Source organism: Schistocerca piceifrons, chromosome X (assembly GCF_021461385.2).
Source record: "Schistocerca piceifrons isolate TAMUIC-IGC-003096 chromosome X, iqSchPice1.1, whole genome shotgun sequence".
Classification (NCBI taxonomy): domain Eukaryota; kingdom Metazoa; phylum Arthropoda; class Insecta; order Orthoptera; family Acrididae; genus Schistocerca; species Schistocerca piceifrons.
This window is the reverse complement of record NC_060149.1, coordinates 71,097,041-71,120,461: the sequence shown is the minus strand read 5'-3', so window position 1 is coordinate 71,120,461 and position 23,421 is coordinate 71,097,041. Positions and strand designations below refer to the sequence as shown.

The following is a 23,421-nucleotide window of genomic DNA, read 5'->3' as shown; positions in this document are numbered from 1 at the left end:
ATAAAAACATGAGTACTTAAAAGTCTGACCCCACAAGTAGTTGATTATTGTACGATTTACCCACTTCATTTTGAAAGTCCTATTTCTATACTATGTAAAGAACTTCTAACTTTTATAATTTTAGAAAGCAAACTTTTCACAAAGCCAATATTACTGTTTCATAGCCCAAATTTTTCGGTGTCAAAAAATGTAGTTAGTTAGTTACTGTTGCAAGTTCCACAGATCATTTTGAACGATAGATCGTAATGATGTGAAACGAGTCATTTTACATTTACATCGCAAATTAATCTGTACATATAGTTACATTCTGAACACTTCTAAGTATTTTTAGTTTTTTAATTACAAAAAGAAAAAAAGATACTGAGATGTGAGTTTTACACATTACAGAACTATAAATTTTTTTACGGACTAGAAGGAGTTGTCAAGGAGAAACTTTCTACAGGGTTATTACAAATGATTGAAGCGATTTCACAGCTCTACAATAACTTTATTATTTGAGATATTTTCACAATGCTTTGCACACACATACAAAAACTCAAAAAGTTTTTTTAGGCATTCACAAATGTTCGATATGTGCCCCTTTAGTGATTCGGCAGACATCAAGCCGATAATCAAGTTCCTCCCACACTCGGTGCAGCATGTCCCCATCAATGAGTTCGAAAGCATCGTTGATGCGAGCTCGCAGTTCTGGCATGTTTCTTGGTAGAAGAGATTTAAACACTGAATCTTTCACATAACCCCACAGAAAGAAATCGCATGGGGTTAAGTCGGGAGAGCGTGGAGGCCATGAGATGAATTGCTGATCATGATCTCCACCACGACCAATCCATCGGTTTTCCAATCTCCTGTTTGAGAAATGCCGAACATCACGATGGAAGCGCGGTGGAGCACCATCCTGTTGAAAGATGAAGTCGGCTCTGTCGGTCTCCAGTTGTGGCATGAGCCAATTTTCCAGCATGTCCAGATACACGTGTCCTGTAACGTTTTTTTCGCAGAAGAAAAAGGGGCAGTAAACTTTAAACCGTGAGATTGCACAAAACACATTAACTTTTGGTGAATTGCGAATTTGCTGCATGAATGCGTGAGGATTCTCTACCACCCAGATTCGCACATTGTGTCTGTTCACTTCACCATTAAGAAAAAATGTTGATTCATCACTGAAAACAAGTTTCGCACTGAACGCATCCTCTTCCATGAGCTGTTGCAACCGTGCCGAAAATTCAAAGCATTTGACTTCGTCATCAGGTGTCAGGGCTTGTAGCAATTGTAAACGGTAAGGCTTCTGCTTTAGCCTTTTCCATAAGATTTTCCAAACCGTCGGCTGTGGTACGTTTAGCTCCCTGTTTGCTTTATTCGTTGACTTCCGCGGGCTGCGCGTGAAACTTGCCCGCACACGTTCAACCGTTCCTTCACTCACTGCAGGCCAACCTGTTGATTTCCCCTTACAGAAGCATCCAAAAGCTTTAAACTGCGCATACCATCGCCGAATGGAGTTAGCAGTTGGTGGATCTTTGTTGAACTTCGTCCTGAAGTGTCGTTGCACTGTTATGACTGACTGATGTGAGTGCATTTCAAGCACGACATACGCTTTCTCGGCTCCTGTCACCATTTTGTCTCACTGCGCTCTCGAGCACTCTGGCGGCAGAAAGCTGAAGTGCGGCTTCAGCCGAGCAACACTTTATGAGTTTTTCTACGTATCTGTAGTGTGTCGTGACCATATGTCAATCAATGGAGCTACAGTGAATTTATGAAATCGCTTCAATCATTTGTAATAGCCCTGTATTTGTTTTAACTTTGCTGTCTGTCAGACATTTTATATTGCTGGGTAAGTAATCAAAAATTTTTGTTACAGCATTCTGCACCCCCTTATTGTACTAAAGACAACTTAAATGTGGAGTAATGAATGTCATTTTTTCTTCTGGTACTGTAATTATGTACATTGTTGCTCAAACAGTCCACGGGTGTTCTGCCACTCGATAGTGTCCAACGGGCACATTATTTCGGTGATCAGACATGTTGCCATCATCAGGTGTGCTGACAAACTGAACTCCTGAGGGTGGGCGGCTGTATTAAATCCCTTCCCCTTTCAGCATGTTCTCTCCGCAGTCCATGCCTGCATGTCAGTGGTCGCTGAGACGCTGGCGTCGGCATCTGTGGTGTCGTTGGTGTAATTGCCTTGTCCATCCTAGTCACCCGTTCGTTACCTTTGCTGAGCGTCTTTTTAATTAGACTCAGTGATGATTCCCATGCCCTGCTGAGGTTGTGCCTGCAATCATAGTTGATGAGTGCATCCCTGTTATGAATTTCGATAGCCTCTCTTACGACGCTGTCCCAGTATTTAGACATCTGTGCCAAGACCTTGGTATGTTGGGAGTCCATTTCGTGATTTTCGGACAAACAGTGCTCTGTGACCGCCAACTTGTTGGGGAACCCAAGCCGCGTGTGCCTCTGATGTTCTCGGCAATGATCTTCGATGGTGCGCACTATCTGTCCAATATAAGTCTTCCCACATTGACACTGAATCTGGTATATGCTGATCTTCTGGAAACTGAGATTGTATTTGACACTTCCCAAGAATGCTCGTGTTATTTGGTGGGCAAAAGACAGTTCCTACTCGGTGTTTCCTCAATATTCGTCCTATTTTACCTGATAGTGCGCCAGTATACGATATATAGGCATTGTCTATCTCTTTCTCCATGGCCTCTTCTGTCTCCACATACTGTACTGTAGAGGTGGGGCAGAGAGAGCGTCTGATATGCCATTCCGAGTACCCATTTTTCCAGAATACAGTTTTGATGTGTTCCATCTCTTGGGGCAGACACTCTGCGTCAGAGATGGTGCGCGTCCTGTGCTCCAGTGTTTTTAGCACCCCATTCCTCTGCACAGGGTGGTGGCAGCTATTCACATGCAAATACAGGTCACTGTGCGTTTTCTTCCTGCATACCCTGTGGCCCAGGGTGCCATCCGCCCTTCTTTTGACCATCTACATCTATACTCCGCGAGCCACCTTACGGTGTGTGGCGGAGGGTACTTATTGTACCACTATCTGATCCCCCCTTCCCTGTTCCATTCACGAATTGTGCGTGGGAAGAACGACTGCTTGTAAGTCTCCGTATTTGCTCTAATTTCTCGGATCTTTTCGTTGTGATCATTACGCGAGATATATGTGGGCGGTAGTAATATGTTGCCCATCTCTTCCCGGAATGTGCTCTCTCGTAATTTCGATAATAAACCTCTCCGTATTGCGTAACGCCTTTCTTGAAGTGTCCGTCACTGGAGCTTGTTCAGCATCTCCGTAACGCTCTCGCGCTGACTAAATGTCCCCATGACGAATCGCGCTGCTTTTCGCTGGATCATGTCTATCTCTTCTATTAATCCAACCTGGTAAGGGTCCCATACTGATGAGCAATACTCAAGAATCGGACGAACAAGCGTTTTGTAAGCTACTTCTTTCGTCGATGAGTCACATTTTCTTAGAATTCTTCCTATGAATCTCAACCTGGCGCCTGCTTTTCCCACTATTTGTTTTATGTGATCATTCCACTTCAGATCGCACCGGATAGTAACTCCTAAGTATTTTACGGTCGTTACCGCTTCCAATGATTTACCACCTATGGCATAATCGTACTGGAATGGATTTCTGCCCCTATGTATGCGCATTATATTACATTTATCTACGTTTAGGGAAAGCTGCCAGCTGTCGCACCATGCATTAATCCTCTGCAGGTCCTCCTGGAGTACGTACGAGTCTTCTGATGTTGCTACTTTCTTGTAGACAACCGTGTCATCTGCAAATAGCCTCACGGAGCTACCGATGTTGTCAACTAAGTCATTTATGTATATTGTAAACAATAAAGGTCCTATCACGCTTCCCTGCGGTACTCCCGAAATTACCTCTACATCTGCAGATTTTGAACCGTTAAGAATGACATGTTGTGTTCTTTCTTCTAGGAAATCCTGAATCCAATCACAATCCGATATTCCGTAAGCTCGTATTTTTTTCACTAAACGTAAGTGCGGAACCGTATCAAATGCCTTCCTGAAGTCCAGGAATACGGCATCAATCTGCTCGCCAGTGTCTACGGCACTGTGAATTTCTTGGGCAAATAGGGCGAGCTGAGTTTCACATGATCTCTGTTTGCGGAATCCATGTTGGTTATGATGAAGGAGATTTGTATTATCTAAGAACGTCATAATACGAGAACACAAAACATGTTCCATTATTCTACAACAGATTGACGTAAGCGAAATAGGCCTATAATTATTCGCATCTGATTTATGACCCTTCTTGAAAATGGGAACGACCTGCGCTTTCTTCCAGTCGCTAGGTACTTTACGTTCTTCCAGCGATCTACGATAAATTGCTGATAGAAAGGGGGCAAGTTCTTTAGCATAATCACTGTAGAATCTTAAGGGTATCTCGTCTGGTCCGGATGCTTCTCCGCTACTAAGTGATAGCAGTTGTTTCTCAATTCCGATATCGTTTATTTCAATATTTTCCATTTTGGCGTCCGTGCGACGGCTGAAGTCAGGGACCGTGTTACGATTTTCCGCAGTGAAACAGTTTCGGAACACTGAATTCAGTATTTCTGCCTTTCTTCGGTCGTCCTCTGTTTCGGTGCCATCGTGGTCAACGAGTGACTGAATAGGGGATTTAGATCCGCTTACCGATTTTACATATGACCAAAACTTTTTAGGGTTCTTGTTTAGATTGTTTGCCAATGTTTTATGTTCGAATTCGTTGAATGCTTCTCTCATTGCTCTCTTTACGCTCTTTTTCGCTTCGTTCAGCTTTTCCTTATCAGCTATGATTCGACTACTCTTAAACCTATGATGAAGCTTTCTTTGTTTCCGTAGTACCTTTCGTACATGATTGTTATACCACGGTGGATCTTTCCCCTCGCTTTGGACCTTAGTCGGTACGAACTTATCTAAGGCGTACTGGACGATGTTTCTGAATTTTTTCCATTTTTGTTCCACATCCTCTTCCTCAGAAATGAACGTTTGATGGTGGTCACTCAGATATTCTGCGATTTGTGCCCTATCACTCTTGTTAAGCAAATATATTTTCCTTCCTTTCTTGGCATTTCTTATTACACTTGTAGTCATTGATGCAACCACTGACTTATGATCATTGATACCCTCTTCTACATTCACGGAGTCGAAAAGTTCCGGCCTATTTGTTGCTATGAGGTCTAAAACGTTAGCTTCACGAGTTGGTTCTCTAACTATCTGCTCGAAGTAATTCTCGGACAAGGCAGTCAGGATAATGTCACAAGAGTCTCTGTCCCTGGCTCCAGTTCTGATTGTGTGACTATCCCATTCTATACCTGGTAGATTGAAGTCTCCCCCTATTACAATAGTATGATCACGAAACTTCTTCACGATGTTCTGCAGGTTCTCTCTGAGGCGCTCAACTACTACGGTTGCTGATGCAGGTGGTCTATAGAAGCATCCGACTATCATATCTGACCCACCTTTGATACTTAACTTAACCCAGATTATTTCACATTCGCATTCGCTAATAACTTCACTGGATATTATTGAATTCTTTACTGCTATAAATACTCCTCCACCATTGGCGTTTATCCTATCCTTGTGGTATATATTCCATTCTGTGTCTAGGATTTCGTTACTGTTCACTTCCGGTTTTAACCAACTTTCCGTTCCTAATACTATATGCGCACTATTTCCTTCAATAAGAGATACTAATTCAGGAACCTTGCCCTGGATACTCCTGCAGTTCACCAATATTACGTTAACTTTTCCTGTTTTTGGTCTCTGAGGACGGACGTTCTTTATCAACGATGATAATGTCCTCTCTGAGAACTGGGATCTGAGTTTCTTTCTTTGCTATTTGTGTTCTGAAATGTAAAATTATTCACTTCACATAATCAAAAAAATGTTGTATCCTATGGTTGCAGTATCAATGGCTCACAACTGGAATCAGTCCAAGAATGTACCCAGGATCTGGGTAATGGAAAAAAGGGGAGTGGGACTGATATTAGTTTCTTGGTAAATAGGGAAAAATATTGAGAACTCAAAACAAACCATTTTGGGTACACTTGCCTAATCAACATTCATGACACATTTTGCCTTTCTTCAAACTGATGCTGAAGTAATATGTATGTTTTTTGTAGCAGGACAAGATGTGTGTTCAGCTTATGAAGATAACTTTTTTGAAGGGCGGGAGGGGGGGGGGGGGGGGAACTCAGCTGCCTTCCCGCTCCCTCCCCCACCTGGTATGCCCAAGAAACAATCAACTGATACAAATGACTGTGTGCAAAAATTTGTGGGGATTTGAAATGAACTGATCATACATGATCAGTTGTATGAAAAATAGGTGACATACTGGGAAAATGCAGTCAGTATACAAAGGAGATTGCATAAAAAATATTTGTCCAGTCCATCCATGAATATCGCACAAATGTATAAGACCTGTGCCAAATGGAGAAAAAAGGAGATAGTTTCATGTATTATGGAATTTTTGGTTGATTAATTATAATGATGTGGAACACATCATTTTATATTTACAGGACACATTTATTTGTAAACATGGTTACTTGCTGACAATTTACTAGTTTACTTTTTTAACTTTTTTGGTTCACCTTTGCTTCAGAATGCTTGTGTACTGCTGCGCTGATTTGTACCATTCTAGTGTTCTTGTTGAAGTTTAATTTTTTCTATTAGCTCAGTATTTCCTCATTTTCTTGTTGAATTCTATCCTGCATTCCTCAGACCATTTCCTGGTCTTATTGGAGTTAACTTTTGTAATGGATGTTAGGAAAGGTCTGCTTTCAACAGCTAAATGGTGGTCACCTCTGTTGGTTATTAAGTCTTGCCTAATATGAAGCACGCATCAGTGAGGTTTTTTTGTTGTTGGTACAGTTCACGATTAGGTTTGTACCATCCCCTCCCAACTAGTAGGATCCCTGGTCCCACTATTTTTCACAGGAATTTCTTTTATTGTAATTAGAGGATTCTTATTGGATTCTTCTTGATTAGGGATAAGCACTCTGATAAATAGAGGACTAACAGTCTGACTAGTGTGTCATAGTTTGATATTCTTTGATACATCTTTTGAGGCATCCATTTTTCTGCAAACATAGTATGCCCTATCTACACTCCTGGAAAATGAAAAATGAACACATTGACGCAAGTGAATAAGACCCACCATACCTGCACTGGACACTATATGAGAGTGGTGCATGCAACGATCAAATGCACAGCTCTGTGGACACACCAGGAACTGCGTTATCGGCCTGGAATGTTGATAGATGCGCAGCAGTTGGTCACTGCCAGAGACAGCGTTAGCCAGTTTGTCATGGCATACAGAGCTCTACCTGTGTCTGCAACATTGTTAGCATGCCACTACAGCGTGTACGTGAATCGTTCGTGCAACTGATGGAGTCTGAGCGAGGGCTTATAGTGGGCCTGTGGGTGGCCTGGTGGACGTACTGCAGAATTGCACAACACATGCGGCGTGAGGTCCCCACAGTGCATCGATGTTGTCGCCAGTGGTCAGTAGAAGGTGCACATGCCCATCCACCTGAGTCTGGAAAGCAGTGACACACAAATGCACGCCAAGACTGTCACATCCTACAAAGTGCCATACTGGAACGCACCATCACTTGACAACTTAGGGACACCATTGCTCCACGGGTGCCAGCAAGAACCAACCACAGCCGTCTCCATGAAGCAGGGCTATGGCCTGCATACTGTGAGGGCATCTTCCGCTCACGCCTCAACATCATTTAGCCAACCTCCAGTGGTGTCACGTTAGGCATTTATGGAAGGACGAATGGAGACACATCATCTTCAGTGATGAGAGTTACTTCTGCCTTGGTGCCAATGATGGTCATACATGTGAGTGCCATCATGCAGGTGAGCAACAAAATCAGGAGTGTATATGACAGAGGCACAAAGGGCCAACACCCAGCATCATGGTGTGGGGAGCAATATCCTACGGTGGCCGTACTTCGCTGGTGATTGTCGAGGAAACATTGAACAGTGCATGGTACATTCAGACCATCATCCAACCCATCATGCTACCATTCATGGACCAGCAAGGTTATGTTGTTTTCCAACAGGAAAATGCATGTCCACATGTATCCCGTGCCACCCAATGCACTCTTGAAGGTGTACGTGAACTACCTTGGCCAGCATGGTCCCTGGATCTGTCCCCCACTGAGCATATTTGGGACAGGATGAAACGTCATCTTGCGTGGACTGCACATCCGGCATGAACTCTGGCCCACCTGAGGCACCAGGTGGAAATCGCATGGCAGGCCATTCCGCAAGGCTACATTCAGCACCTCTATGATCGTCTCCATGGGAGAATTGCAGCCTGCATTGCTGCAAAAGGAAGGTATAATCGGTGCTAGTGCTGACATTGTGCATACTCTGTTGACAGTACTCTCTTGCATTTGGCTCTGTCTGTATGAATGTGTGTTATATATGCCGTTAAGAACAGGTCAATAAAATTTCCCCCTGCTGGGGCAATGAATTCATGGTGTTCGCTTTTCATTTTCCAGAAGTGTACTTAGATTTTTTTTAAAAAACAGATGTAAATTATAATTCCTACTCATCACCTTTTATAGATTACAAAAATGGAAATTCTTCCATGGAATAGAAGTTGTCAATGAGAAACTTTTTCAGTTTGCTTTCAAATTTAACTTATATCTCTGTCAGACATTTTATATCTTTGGGTAAGAAATCCAAATTTTTGTGACAGCATTATGCACCACTTTTTGTGTTAAAGACAACCCTAATATGGAAGAATGCCGGACTACTGTCTGTTGGACTACTGCAGAGGCCAATAAATGATGTTACAAGTCCTACATCAACAATTAGCAAACATACTATGAAAGGATGCTCTCAGAACTCAGTTTCCAGTCCCCACTTCTGGGATGCTAACTTAGAACCAATTCTGGATAGATTAACAGTCTAGAGTTGTTGGTAGTTGTATCATATGCTCGTGACTTGTTACTTTCAGTGCATATCAGGCGTGAGATTTGCTAGAAAATAACTGTAGCAAACTCTTTGGAATTGTGCATGAATGGCACTAGCAGATAGAAGTTAAAATTTGACATATTTTTTACTTAAAGGAAGACTTATTGGGAACCCACCAATTACAGTAAATCAGAAAGATAATGCCAAAGCATACCACCAACAGGTATTTAGGCAAGCTGCTGGATGAACAATGGACGTTCAAGGTTCACATAGAATTTGTAACAAGAAAAGGAAGTTATATAATGAATAAAATCATCAATATGGAATACAGTAGGCTTTATTTGCCCTTGAATGTAATTAGACTGTACCATGAGACTATATTAACACTGCAACTGTGGGCTATAGTGCTAGTGTTTGAGGGGGAGGGGGGGGGGGGGGAGGTTGGACCTGGGTGTATGGTGAATTTTAATATTTTGGAAGATGAATGGTGACTTGTAAGTACCATAAAGTTTTTTACATTTCACCATGTTGAAAACATGCGTAACACTAACTTTTAAATCATTTTTTGAAAGAAAAACACGTGAATATACCACATTTTTTCCTGTTTCTTGAGAACTAGGGGGAGGTCATGAACCCTCTTCCCCCATCCCATATTTGTAGGTATGGATGCCCTTGGCGAGAAATACTGCTAGAAATTCTGCTACAATCCTGTGACGACATCAGTGCCACAGTTACAGATGTCCTAACTGTATTAATAACTCCATGTTCCCTGGATGTACAAATAAGGAAAAGGCTGCCATATATTGTTTGAAGAAGAAACAACATGAAAAAATACACAATATTCTTGGAAAACTGGCAGAAAATTTGCTAGCAATAAAGAATTTAATATTTTCAGAACGTTAGTAGAGATGGAATTCCTCAAACACATGACGGAGAACATTTTAATTTCTTCCTGATGTAATTGAAAGGCTTCAGATAACACATCTTGAGGCGAGCAAGGCACTGGTCAATTACCTTTTTGGACATGGGTCATACCCCACATACCTTAATAGAATTTGTAAGAGAGCAACAGCCAGTTGTGATTATGGCAACATCGGTACACCAGATCATGTTGTATGGGAATGTTCCCTAACTGCAGATATAGCAAGGACTGGTAGGCAGGCATTAGGAGATAAAACTGTTTATGACTTAGAGTAAAAGAGATCTTTGATACCTTAAATCTTGTAGCTCAATACCACCACACTCATTTGGTCAATCAATGGAAAATACTGACTTTTTAATATTTTCAGAATGTTAGTAGAGATGGAATTCCTCAAGCACATGAAGGAGAACATTTTAATTTCTGCCTGATGTAACACGTCTTGAGGCAATATACTCATTTCTGCACATTGAGAGGTACTACATCAATAATAAGTGTAGCAGATGGTGAGGAAATAATGGGTAGGGTGGAAATCAGAAAATTTTTAGGTGTCCATACGGTATCACGTAACATTCTGCCAGTGTGGACAGTGTCTGCTTCATGATACATTACCCATGTTAAAATGGACCGTTTACCAATCGTGGAAAAGGTCGATATTGTGTTTATGTATGGCTATTGTGATCAAAATGCCCAACGGGAGGAAACAGGAAGTGTTCAGCCACATGTGAAACGTCAACCACTGCCTGCAACAAATGATGATGCCCAAGTAGCTGTCTTAGCTGCTGTCGCGGCTAATCCGCACATCAGTAGCAGACAAATTGCACGAGAATCTCAAAAACGTCAGTGTTGAGAACGCTACATCAACATTGATTGCACCTGTACCATATTTTTATGCACCAGTAATTGCATGGTGACAACTTTTAACATTGTGTACAATTCTGCCACTGCACACAAGAGAAATTCCGGGATGATAACAGATTTTTTGCGCGCATTCTATTTAGTGACGAAGCGTCATTCACCAACAGTAGTAACGTAAACCGGCATTGGGCAACGGAAAATCCATGATGGCTGCGACAAGTGGAATATCAGTGACCTTGGCGGGTTAATGTATGGTGCGGCATTCTGGGAGGAAGTATAATTGGCCCCCATTTTATCGATGGTAATCTAAATGGTGCAATGTATGCTGATTTCCTATGAAATGTTCTACAGATGTTACTACATGATGTTTCACTGTGTGACAGAATGGCGATGTACTTCCAACATGATGGATGTCCGGCACATAGCTTGTGTGCGGTTGAAGCGCTATTGAATAGCATATTTCATGACAGGTGGATTGGTCGTTGAAGCACCATATCATGGCCCACACGTTCACTGGATCTGACGTCCCCAGATTTCTTTCTGTGGGGAAAGTTGAAGGATATTTGCTATCGTGATCCACCAACAACACCTGACAACATGCATCGGCGCATTGTCAATGCATGTGTGAGCATTATGGAAGGCGAACTACTCGCTGTTGAGAGGAATGTCATTCATGTATTACCAAATGCATTGAGGTTGACGGACATCATTTTGAGCATTTATTGCATTAATGTGGTAGTAACAGGTAATCACGCTGTAACAGCATGTGTTCTCAGAAATTGTAAGTTCACAAAGGTACATGCATCACATTGGAACAACCGAAATAAAATGTTCAAATGTACCTACGTTCTGCATTTTAGTTTAAAAAACGTACCTGTTGCCAACTGTTCATCTAAAATTGTGAGCCCTATGTTGGTGACTATTACAGTGCCATCTATCACAAAGTGAAAAAAGTGGTCCCACTAAAACATTCATATTTCTTCATGTACTACACGAATATGTAATAAAAATGGGGGTTCCTATTTAAAAAAATGCAGTTGATATACCCTTAGACCTATGGCAGCGCCATCTAGTGGGCCAACCATAGTGCCATCTGGTTTCCCCTTTCAAGCTAGACAAATTTCGTTCTTTGTAGTTTTTTCATTTGACGCTTATTTCATGAGATATTTGACCCGGTCATGATCAATGGACCACCCTGTATATGTTTTGATCAATTTTAAAACCAGTGTCATCTGTAAAAAGAACTAATACTGCTTATTTGATTTAAGATGGAAGATGGTTTACATATGTGAGAAGCAGTAGTTGTGGAATTCCATAAATGATCATATTGTGTTATTAAATATAACATTCTGCATTCCTTTAGTTAGATATGACATAATCCTTTGGTTCGGTTTATCTAGGAAATGGGTGGGCAACCAGTGATCCACCAATTGGATCAGGCCTGAATCTTGGAGACAGAGTGTGAGGTGTTCACAGTTCACATTGTTACACCCCCCCCCCCCCCCCCCCTTTCCTCTCAGAGTGTATTTTCAGATATTTCTGTGGTCAGTCATCAAAAGTATTTTTGGACAAATATTTAAAAAATACCTGGTAATAATGCTTGTGGATATTAACATATTAGATTTCAAACACCGAATTGCCTACTTGTGGTCAAAAATCACAAAGGAACTACTAATTGTTTGTTGACTGGATTTGCCTGTCTCATTGCCATATTTTGCTTTCCTATTCTTCCTTGTATTAACATTAGTGAACAAATCTTGTCCACTGTGGACATATTAGAACACTACAATCAGTGATAATGGCGGTAAATTATGAAGAATTTGCCACAACCAGTTACTTTATGGGTGTTTATTCTTCCATGATAACATTCCAAGATGTCTGGCATTCCATCTTCAGATGTTTACATTTATTTATGAGCCATGAAGATTGTTTCCTTACTGATGGTGTTGCAGGATTTTGCAACTGAAGTTTTTGAGACAGCTATTGTAAAACATTGTAAGTAAAGGAATGATGTAATGAATGTAAACATCTGAACATGGGTGAATATGAAATAAATATTCTTTCAAAATATATGTTTTATGGCATAATTTGTTCACAAGGCATATTAGAAAAGAAATGCCATTCACATTTGTCCATTATCCCATAAACATTAATGCCACAGACACTGTAGCTTTGACTTCACGTGCCAGGAGCGCTGCTATCATGTCACAAGTTGAGGCAGTCTACGATTTTAAATAAGTATGTGAATCAGGCGTGTGGGTCACCAAAGGTTGCCCACATCTGATCTATGAGAGTAACGTGATTCACAAGTCAGATGCCTTGAATAGGTCACAGAAATTACCCACTAGTGTTGTTTTGTTATTTAGTGCCTGTAAAATTTGGTGGGTGAATGTGTAAATGGCATTCTCAGTTGAACAACTCTTCCGAAATTCAACTGTTATTTTATGAGGATATTACAGTTGCTCAGGTGGGTTACTGTTATAGAATACATTGCCATCTGGAAACTTTTGGAAAGTGATGTTTGCACTGAACCAGGCTGGTATTTGTTGATATCTCTCCTAAAACCTTTCTTGTATAGGGATTTAACAATGGAATATTTTAATCTCTGAAAAAGTACCATGAGTTAGTGGTGCATCAAAAAGTCTTTAGCATAGTGTTGGAAACACCATCAAATCTTGATGTGTTTTTATTTTTGACAGAATATATAATTTTCATAACTTTTGAAGGAGGAGCGGGTGAAACATCGGCATGATGGAAATTAATGTGAGTTCCTTTTTCAATATATTGCTCTGATTTTTCTCTTGTACTACATGCCTCTGCATTTTCTACTATATTTAAGAAATTGTTATTAAATTAATCATTTACAGCTCTTTTGTTTACATCAATAATGACGTTATCCTTTTTTGTGGCCTGTTGTCCTGTATCGGCTATTTTCAATCTCTTGCCACATACGGAATAATATTTTGGGGTTCCACAACAGGGCACCTAAAACAAATTTTTTTGTAGCAGAAGAGGGCCATCCGAATAATAACTCACAGTCATCCACAGACACACTGCAAACCCATATTCAAAAAGCTTAGAATACTTATACATATACAAATTTGTATTGTATGTCAGGACCCACATTGCAGATATTCAGACAAATGCCGACTTTCATAACTACAATACCCGTAATAGCGCAGCACTCCATACTCAGCGAACAAAAAGGCATGTGAGCCATATCAGTGCAAAACTATACAACGCACTGCCGGTCAACATCAGGCAGTTAGAAGATGATAACAAATTTAAAACAGAACTTAAAAAATTTCTAGTAGAACAATGTTTTTATTCTGTAAATGACTATGTAGGTCAATAAATTTTTTCTGATGATATTTATAAAGGCAAATGGAAAATACTCTATCTGTACCTAATCATTCATTCTGAATCATTCATTCCATTTACATACTTAAAGGACAGCTGTTGTGTGATGTAAATATATACTTAAGCAGTGTTGTGTATATAAGGACTTGCTGTTTAGGGAGGACAAAACTAAAGCCTTATGAAAAACAGACTTTGCATTTAAAATAACAAGCAGGGATGTATATAGGCTATATTAATTTCATTGTATTATTATTAACTTCATTTTATTATTTTGTTTTGTACTTTTTTTACGTATATATTGTTTGTGTCCCATTTCTTTGAAATGGCTTACATGTACCCTTGACAACATCCATACAATATTTATTGTCAATGGATGGATAAATAAAATAAATAAATAAATAAATTAGATTCTATAAAGACTTAAGTATGTTGGGGAATTACTGATTTCTGACATTATATCTGCATTTCTTAATATTTTAAAAGTTTTTCTTAGTAATGTTTAGTAGTTTTTGTAGTGTACAACTACTGCAGGCTCTGTACTTGTTCTTTCCAACAGATTCATTTAACTTTTCCTTTCACAAGGTACTTTAATCCCTCTAGTGATCCATGGAGTTTTTTGCGGCTGTTTAATGTCATTTCTGATTAGTTTATGTGGAAAGATAGCTTCACAAATGATATGAATTTATCATGGGATACATTAAATTGTAAGTCAGCATTTGGCTCATTATAAATATTGTCCCAGACCATCTCTTGTAAACTATGTTTAGAAATGTTTGTCCTAAGGCCTTTAATTACTATAATCAATATCCACTGATTAGAATCTATGCTGTAAGGCACTATCCTATTTATCCTTAATAACTGTGAATTATAATCAGGAAGGGCATTTGCTACTGGGTATATCATTATTCTCTTGCTTTGAGCTTCATTAAAGCAAACATTATCAAGAAAGACCTACCGTATTTATCCACCAGTCTTCGAAAGTTACTTCCTGAGATCAAATTGTAGGATACAAATAAGTTTTGCAGATTATTTTTCCCATCAGAATATTTACCATGTACAAAGAATGGCAGCATGAATGGCCACATATTTGTTTGACTCATATATATCAGAAAATAAATAAATAAATAAATGAAAATAAAGCTGCAAAGAAGAGATTAGATTAATTACAGTATGCATAGGGGCTTTTAAGCAATCTTTCATCCTGAACTCCATATTCAAATGAAATGGAACAAAATCCTAATTAGGGTACAGTGAAAAGTATCCTTTGCCATGCATTGCACAGAGATTTTCAGAAAGCACTGAAGAGACTAGTTTTAAAATTTAAGCAAGGTCCTTCACTAATCTGTGTCAGAACACAGTGCACTTTGGACAATATGCCACAAGATTTTGATGGCACTTTTTGGTAATGGCAAATCATTTTTGCCAGCAGCTAAAGAAAGTCTTGTATAGTATCCTTGGCTGGACAACCCCAAAGGGTTTTCAGCCAATTAATTGAAATAGTTTGTTTCTCCTCTGTGCACAATGTAGTCTTGCCAACAACTACTGTGGTGACTATTTATGTGTTACATTGGCAGTACCACTGACATCTTTTGGCACATGATTTTCTGTAGCTCATACAAGGTGGCATTCTCTGATGTTTACATCAGTTTGAGATGACAAAACAATGACGTTTCATCTGTAGAAAGTGGCCATTTGGACCACCTAATTAGTTTGTTACATTGATCTTTAGATCAAGCAGAAAAACTGAGAAGAATGCTACACAGAAAACTGATTTTCACTTGGACAACACCTCCCAACCACTGTGCGGAAAGGGGTGCCATATTCTGCATATTACCACTGGAATGAAATGTGCGACTGTAAAACCCCAGATTTTCCAATCTAAGTTGAAAAACTTCCTTGTATATACTCTGTTTATCCTGTCCAATGGTTCCTCACAGCAGGCTAAAGTCTTTTTCTGCAGTTTGTTTATTAGCTGTATACAGTGTGTCTGAAAACGTTACAACAAACTTTGAGAAGTTGGAGGGGGTGTCTTGAGGAACAAATAAAGGGTAGGAACCCATGTCTGGAAATATCATCCAGTGATGCTACAGAGCATCAAAGTTATAGATGCTGGCACCTGCCACTAGGCCATCCCTTCAGTAAAAAATGTGACTTTGTACACTGATGGACCACAGGTGGAACATCTTGCAATGTTGTTTGTTATTCATTGATTTCATCTGATTGCCATGGTTGTTAGTGGAGAAGATGGAGCTAGCTGTTGCATAGACAGGCCTTGTGATGCTCTGTTGCCTTGGTGGATGATGGTTTCAGAAATGGGTTTCCATCTGAAGTTTATTTTTCCCCTGTATACCAAAAGACACTGAAGATTTTAGAGGATTCCAAGAGAAAAAAAACTGTGGATGTGTCCAAAACCGTCATCCACCGAGGCAAGAGATCATCACATTCATAGAAGACAAGGCATTTCTTTGCAACAGCTAGCTCCATCTTCTCTACTGATTGCAATGGCAAAAAATTGTGATCACTGAATAACAAACAACATTGTGAGACGTTCCATCTACAACCTATCAGTGTATAAAGTCATGTTAGCTGCTGAAGAGGTAGCCTAGTGGCAGACACTGGAGCCTATGCTCCATAGCATCATTGGATGAGCTTTCTGGAAATGAGTACCTACCCTTGATTTGTTCCTCGAAACACACTCTACAACCCTTTTAAGTTTGTCATGCTATTTCTGGGTCACCCTGCATACAATACTAGACATCTTGTTTGTTTTTGTAATTTGTTTTAAATTATCTAATTTTTTTCTTATTTTACTTATCAGTAATCTGTGAACTACATAGTGTCTTGTTCCACAAAGAGTAGCTTTGGATAACTTAACCTCAAGCAACCAGAGAAAAATAAAAGAAGAACATCAAGGATGGGGTACCATGAAATCACTACAAATAGAACGAAAATTTCAGAATAAAAATCAGTCGTCAGGTGCATATATACCATGAAATTGAATTCTTTCTTTATTGTTGCTGCAACACTCAGATACTAGTAATTATGTAAGACCTACACTGTGTGTGTGTGTGTGTGTGTGTGTGTGTGTGTGTGTTTTTATTTAAAAAAAAACATAAATAAATTAAAATGGTACTGGCCTGAACCTGCAAACTAATTAATCAAAAGTAATGGAGTGACTTCAATCAGTTTGATTCAGATAATTAATCTTATGAAACATTTGTACTTATGAATACTTTCTTAAATTCTCTTTTGTTGGTTCACTTTACGTAGGTAAAGAAGTGAACAGCTGTCAATTTTAGGAATACTTACTTTTATTTTCAACTGTGATGATTCAGAAAAATGTTCACTAATGAAGCAACTGTGTCAACACCTTCCTTATTGTTGGAATGTGTTTTTCACATAGCTATGTTTTAATATTAATTTTATTAAGAGTCAGACAGATCAGTCACAATAATAGTAACTGTCTGCTCTCAGTCCATTCAGTGCACGACAATAACAATTGCTTTTATTCTTCTTTAATGACTAAATTTTTCTAAATCTATAATTACAACTTCTGAACACGAAAATCTGTAGGGGGGAAGACTCTTTGATGAATAATGGATTTCATATGTTGAAAAATGCCTTACTTGTAGAGTATTCTACTGAAATTTACTGATGATTTGTGCATCATGCTCATAGCAATCAGATAAGCCTTCCATAAACTTCACTGCTTTTCAGTGGAAATTATTAATTTCTTTAGTCACATCAAACTGATATAGAAGCACATAGATGAGCAGTACTCATATACAGAATTGCATGATATGTTTCACTTTAGTTCCCTCATGAGTATCTGCATATATACTATGGTGCACCAGAACTGTCCCACTAAATCTTTGTATGTCATCTGCCTTTCTCACTATAAGATTCATATGGTTGTACCACTTTGAATGCTATTGATAAAGTAATTCAAAAGCAAAATCAACTTTACTGATTTATCAGTTTGCAATAGCTTATGTTTAAAAACAGTTACCAGATCACTTTAAGTATATGGATTTTTAAAAATTTGGTCTACAGTGCCCTTGTATAAAATTCTGAGCAATGAGGTTGGTTGAAATGCTCCAAAATATACTACCATAATACAGCAAAATAAAATGTTACAAAACGACTAACTTTTTGGGATGAGTGATGAGTCAAAATTGCATTATACATGACCCATGAGTGGCATGAGGCAGATTTGTTGGCAGAAGGCTGAGTGGCTGTGGGATGAAACAGGATGGCAGGCTGATGAGGCCCAGGAAGAAGTGTCCGTCAAATTTAAAACTTAATTTCCTATGGTAACATTGATTCTGCAGCATGGTGGGGAGGCAATCATGCCCCTGCCACACAGGAGTGGACCAGTAGTTGCCAGCTGGTGGCTAGTGTCTGCCCAGCTGGCTACAACACCCTGCTGTGTTGACATCTGCACTCGGTGCTGGGCCTGCAGCTATGTTGGGTGGGCACTGACACCAGTGATGAATACTGGAATCTTGTGGAGATAGCCCCTCTTTGATGAATTACTGCACCCAGGCAGCCAAGGGAAACAGCAAGAGAAGCACCTATTGCATTGTCAGTGGGTGGCTGCTGTGCCCAGGGCACAACCTGCTGCTTCCTAGCAGGAATTCAACTGCTGCTGGAATGGACTAGCAGGCCCACTGCACCGTGGCACCAAGTCTGGGGGTGGAATTTCACACTGTAGGAATCCAATCTACTGGGATCTATTTTACTGGTAGATCAGTCTGGTGGGCAGCTCCCCATCTTAAATAAATGAATGCTGTGCAAAGCACAGTTAGTCGCTAGAGCACTAGGTGTCATGACACGGTCATCATTGCCCTTCCAAATACTGTTTAAAGTGACGTATTAACTGCCACCCAGAGATTCACCCATCTTGGGTGGGTATTAATTGGTTCAGGGAATGGATCAGGTATGGATTCCACATATAGTTCAGAAAAGTTCAGTTCTGCTTGGAGAGCATCTTTAGTGGCTTGCTCAACCAGTACAGCTGCAGCTGTGTTATGCTCACATGAGTAACTCTTGTCATCGTGACTGGTAAATGGAAAGTTGGCCCTGCTATGTCGCATGCTGCACCGTTAACCAGTAACCCACTATCTTTCAGTTCCAACAACCACAACCCCGTGAGCCTTCCTTGCTCATAGCAACTCACTACTGCTACTACACTGTAATATACAGAATAAATCCAATGTAGACATTCTTCCTGGAAATATGGCCTAGGTTCCACAATATCCATCATACAATGCTGACCCCCTGTCTGCCCATGAAAAACTGTACTGTGCATGTGTTTAAGCTCATCTGAATCACACAAGCTGGATATACTGCAACTTTCCGCCTCTGGCATTGTCATGACTCTTTCTCTGTTATCACTCCATAACTGTCTCCTCCTTCAGACATCAGCAACACACCACCTGTTCTCACCTACACAAATTTTCCTATGGTTCCTAATTTCACCAAGTAGGAATGTGTGGTGTAGCACTTAAAATTTACATGTCTTCCAAACACCAGTATCTTAACCAACAACTTAGTGAGGTGCCACAGTTGTTAGGGCACTGGACTCACATTCAGGAGGATGACGGTTCAAACCAATGTCCGGCCATCCTGATTTAGGTTTTTCATGGTTTCCCTAAATCACTTCAGGGACATTCTAGGATGGTTCCTTTGAAAGGGCATGGCCAATTTCCTTCCCCATCCTTCCCTAATCCTAAGGGACCAATGACCTTTCTGTTTGGTTCCCTCCCCCAAATCAACCAACCAACCAACCAACCAACCAACACACTGTTCCCACCAGCACATAACCACTAACCAACACATGTAATCATGCCTGATTCATTCTCACTTCCCATTAAGAAGTTTGCTGCCACTGGTCAGAATCACTCACAAAAGTAAAACTAAAGAATCCTTATTCTGATACAAAATTCATGACATTACTTTTAACATACCACTCCCAGTGTCCTGCACATAATATTCTAAATGAACATTAATAAACACAATAGAAATACATATGCTACTTCCTTGATCATAATGTGCAAGGGTTGACTCACACTTTCCTGTGTACCCTTCTGCTTCCTCCATCCTGCTTTTTCCTCTGCTTCCACTCTTACTATCCCTGGGATCGACTCCAGGGCATCTCTGAACGATTGTAGCTGTCCAACACACACTATTTTCAACCTTGTCAGCAACTTGAGCTCACTGTTGATGGTGATGTGGTTTCTATAACTTGATAAGGACCTTGGTACCTCATCACAATTTTTTTCATCTTGCCTTTCAGTGTATAAGGGCTAGACAACATCACCCACTACAAACTCTATACTACAGTAAGCTTCCCTTGCATTTGTATGCTTCCTCATGTCTCTCCAAAGCCATGGTGCCCACCCTCTGTACTCCCTTCCATACCTCTCTCATTGTTCCCATGAATTCACCGGCTGTCTCTCTGTCCTTGCTTCTTTTTACCTTAATCATACAAAATTATGATGTAATTCTTCTTCCATATACCACTTCTTATGGTGACAATACTGTACTGGTGTGGACCTTTGAACTGTATGCACACACTACAAACAAAAGAGACATGTCCCAGTCATTCACATAGTAACTCAGCATCCTCCCAATCATCCAATGCAGTCATTCCAAACTTTCATTTGACTGAGGATGAAGTGGACTAGTTCTTGATATCTTCACACTTAATAAATGATATAATATCTTCATCAAGCCCAACATGAAGTTTGGACCCTGATTTGTAATCATCATTCCTGGTACTGCAGACTTCAGTATCCACCTATTGACCATCATCTGTAACTGTCTGCTGATTCAGCATGTACTAGCTAGACATACTGAGAGAAATGATCAATAACTCAGCACAAAACAATTCCCCACTGGAGACTGGTTGAATGGTGCTAACACATCCAACCCAACCCAATCATCTGAAACAGTTTTGAAGCTTCTGGTAGTCTCTGTAATGGTACTCACAATACAAGTCGAAGTTCGGTGCACACTGTAGACAATTCTTCACATAATGATCCACATCTCTTGTTCTTCCTTTCAACCGATACTTCTCTGCTACCCTTTGGTTCATTGCTCTGCATTCTCCATGGCTAGACAACACATGATCATTCACTTCCCTTAGAACTTCTTCCTTCAGCTTAGCCTATACTGCTACTCATGATCCTAGCCTTGTTACCTTGCACAGCAGACTGTCACATATCCTGAACTTCTGTTAAATCCTGTATTGCTTGCAGTCACTTTCAGTGACTGCTTGCCATTCCTCAAAGCACTGACCCAGTACTTGTACCACTGCTGCTTTCCTGCTTAATCTGTCTGAATTTTCATCTTTCTTTCCTGGAACATGAACAACTTCTTAGTCAAATTCAACAAGTGTTAATGCCCATCTCTTTAGTCTGCTGGATGGCCCTTCAATCCTAACAACTATTTCAGAACAGCATGATTAGTCACAACATTAAACTACTTCTCATAAAGGTGACATTTTTTTTGGCACATTTTCCATTGCTCACACATGGTAAATTGTGGTTCAGTGGCACAGGGAATACAGTAGAAACCACTGGGATGAAATTAATACTGCTTTAATTGTACTGAATAAGAGAAAAAATATTTCAACTTTCACTGCAGGCTTTCCCTGGATATAAAGTAACACTGCAATAATTACTTGGAGATATAGAAAGCATTCCAAGTTTTAAGAGAGGCATCACAGCCCCCCCCCCCCCCCCAACCCCCACAACATGAATCTGTTTAATTTCCCTAAGATAAATGTTATTTAAAGTATTGTGAAGGATAACTTTCAGTTTAGTGTTGCAAAATTATATACATAATGATATCTGTACCTGGCATTCTATCACTAGCAACTGATAAGGCAGTTAGTCATTTCCATATAGAGAAAGGACAGTTGTGTGTGGTCGGCACCTATTAACCACCTATCCATATTCTCCAATGCAAGATGTGCTTCTGAAGTTGTTTGATTTGCCCTGACTGCACCCAGGAACTATTTCCTAACTTTTTTCCACATTCCAGTGTCCACAGTTCCTTTTATCTTACTGAGCAGATATATCTTCGACTTCCTTTTGGGAACTGCTCTTTCAAGTTGGGTCACTAAAATGCAAATCATTAACCTTCAACAAAACACACATTTTGATTAGAAATGCTTATGATTTAGCAAAGAGATGCATTTTCACCCTTTTGAATTGATGATGAGTCCAAGATAACAGAGTCTCATAAGGCATCTTGGTTCCTCAATTCATGTGTTGACCTCCATTTCTGAGCTATTATCACCTGTTAAAGGTGTTTTCTTCTCTGACATAGTGGAGCATAATTTATTAATACAAATTTACATTTACCTACATTCATTTCATTTTTTGTATAATGTAGTGTGGCTTGAGATGGAGACACAATGCATCCATTTATGTGGTATTCTACACAGTTGCTGTTTTAATCATCATAATGTTGGGCTTTGTTTGTGGCCATATACAAGGCCCCATTTTATTGACATTTCACCTATCTGCCTGCAGATTTTCTCTCTAGAGAGTCATGAGAACAGAAATGAAATTAGATACAATTTTTTTCTGTGGTATTTCATGTGAGGATGTACGTGTTTCACTTACAAGGTTTCTATACTTTGTGGAGCCAGTTTACAAACTGCAAAGGCTTGCTATAGTTGTGCAGTTGTGTGGTTTCTGCCTGCTGGAACAACTGTGTCTCTTTAAGCTTTAGGTTATCAGTAACAGGTACTTTACAATACCATGATTGTAAACATTAACAAAATAGAATAACAACTATGACCAGTCAATTATGAAATATTTTTTTATTTTCATAAACTAGATTTCAAGTCTTTCCAAACTCACCTTTTGATGCGGCATTCAGAAGTTAGATATTTATGTTTGTAGCATAATGCTGGGTACTGGTTTGATATGCCCACCTGTTATCATCAGTTTTCATTGGGTACTGGCCAGAGAATTAATTTCAACTTCTTTCACATTTTCTGTTTGTCATGTAACAATCTAACACCTTTGCAGTGTGAAATTACTAAACTAAACCTCTTGCAGCTAACCTTAATATTTTTCCCAGGTTCATCTTCCACAAGCTGTCGTGCTATGTCTTTGCAGTGACTTGCTGATGCTGGCATCTTGCTTTCACATTCCCAGTCCCTGCTGGCAGTGTGAGCATAGAGAGCACTTGGTGTTGCATGTGTTACTCTGGTTGTAGTAACAAAGCCTATAGTGGCAGAAAAGCAAATATTCTATCTACTCTTGAATAATGATAGAGATCAGTCATTTGGCATATCTTCCATCTAAATAACA

General features: G+C 39.8%; 1 protein-coding gene across 1 annotated transcript in view; it reads right to left on the bottom strand.

The window, feature by feature from the left end:
* Window positions 1–23,421, bottom strand: part of LOC124721966 (alkaline phosphatase-like) — a 214,148-nt gene that overhangs the window by 39,664 nt on the left and 151,063 nt on the right. The window contains exon 4 of the mRNA XM_047247133.1: window positions 23,172–23,335. Within this exon, the coding sequence (XP_047103089.1) occupies window positions 23,172–23,335 (164 nt within the window). The remainder of the gene's footprint in view (window positions 1–23,171; window positions 23,336–23,421) is intronic.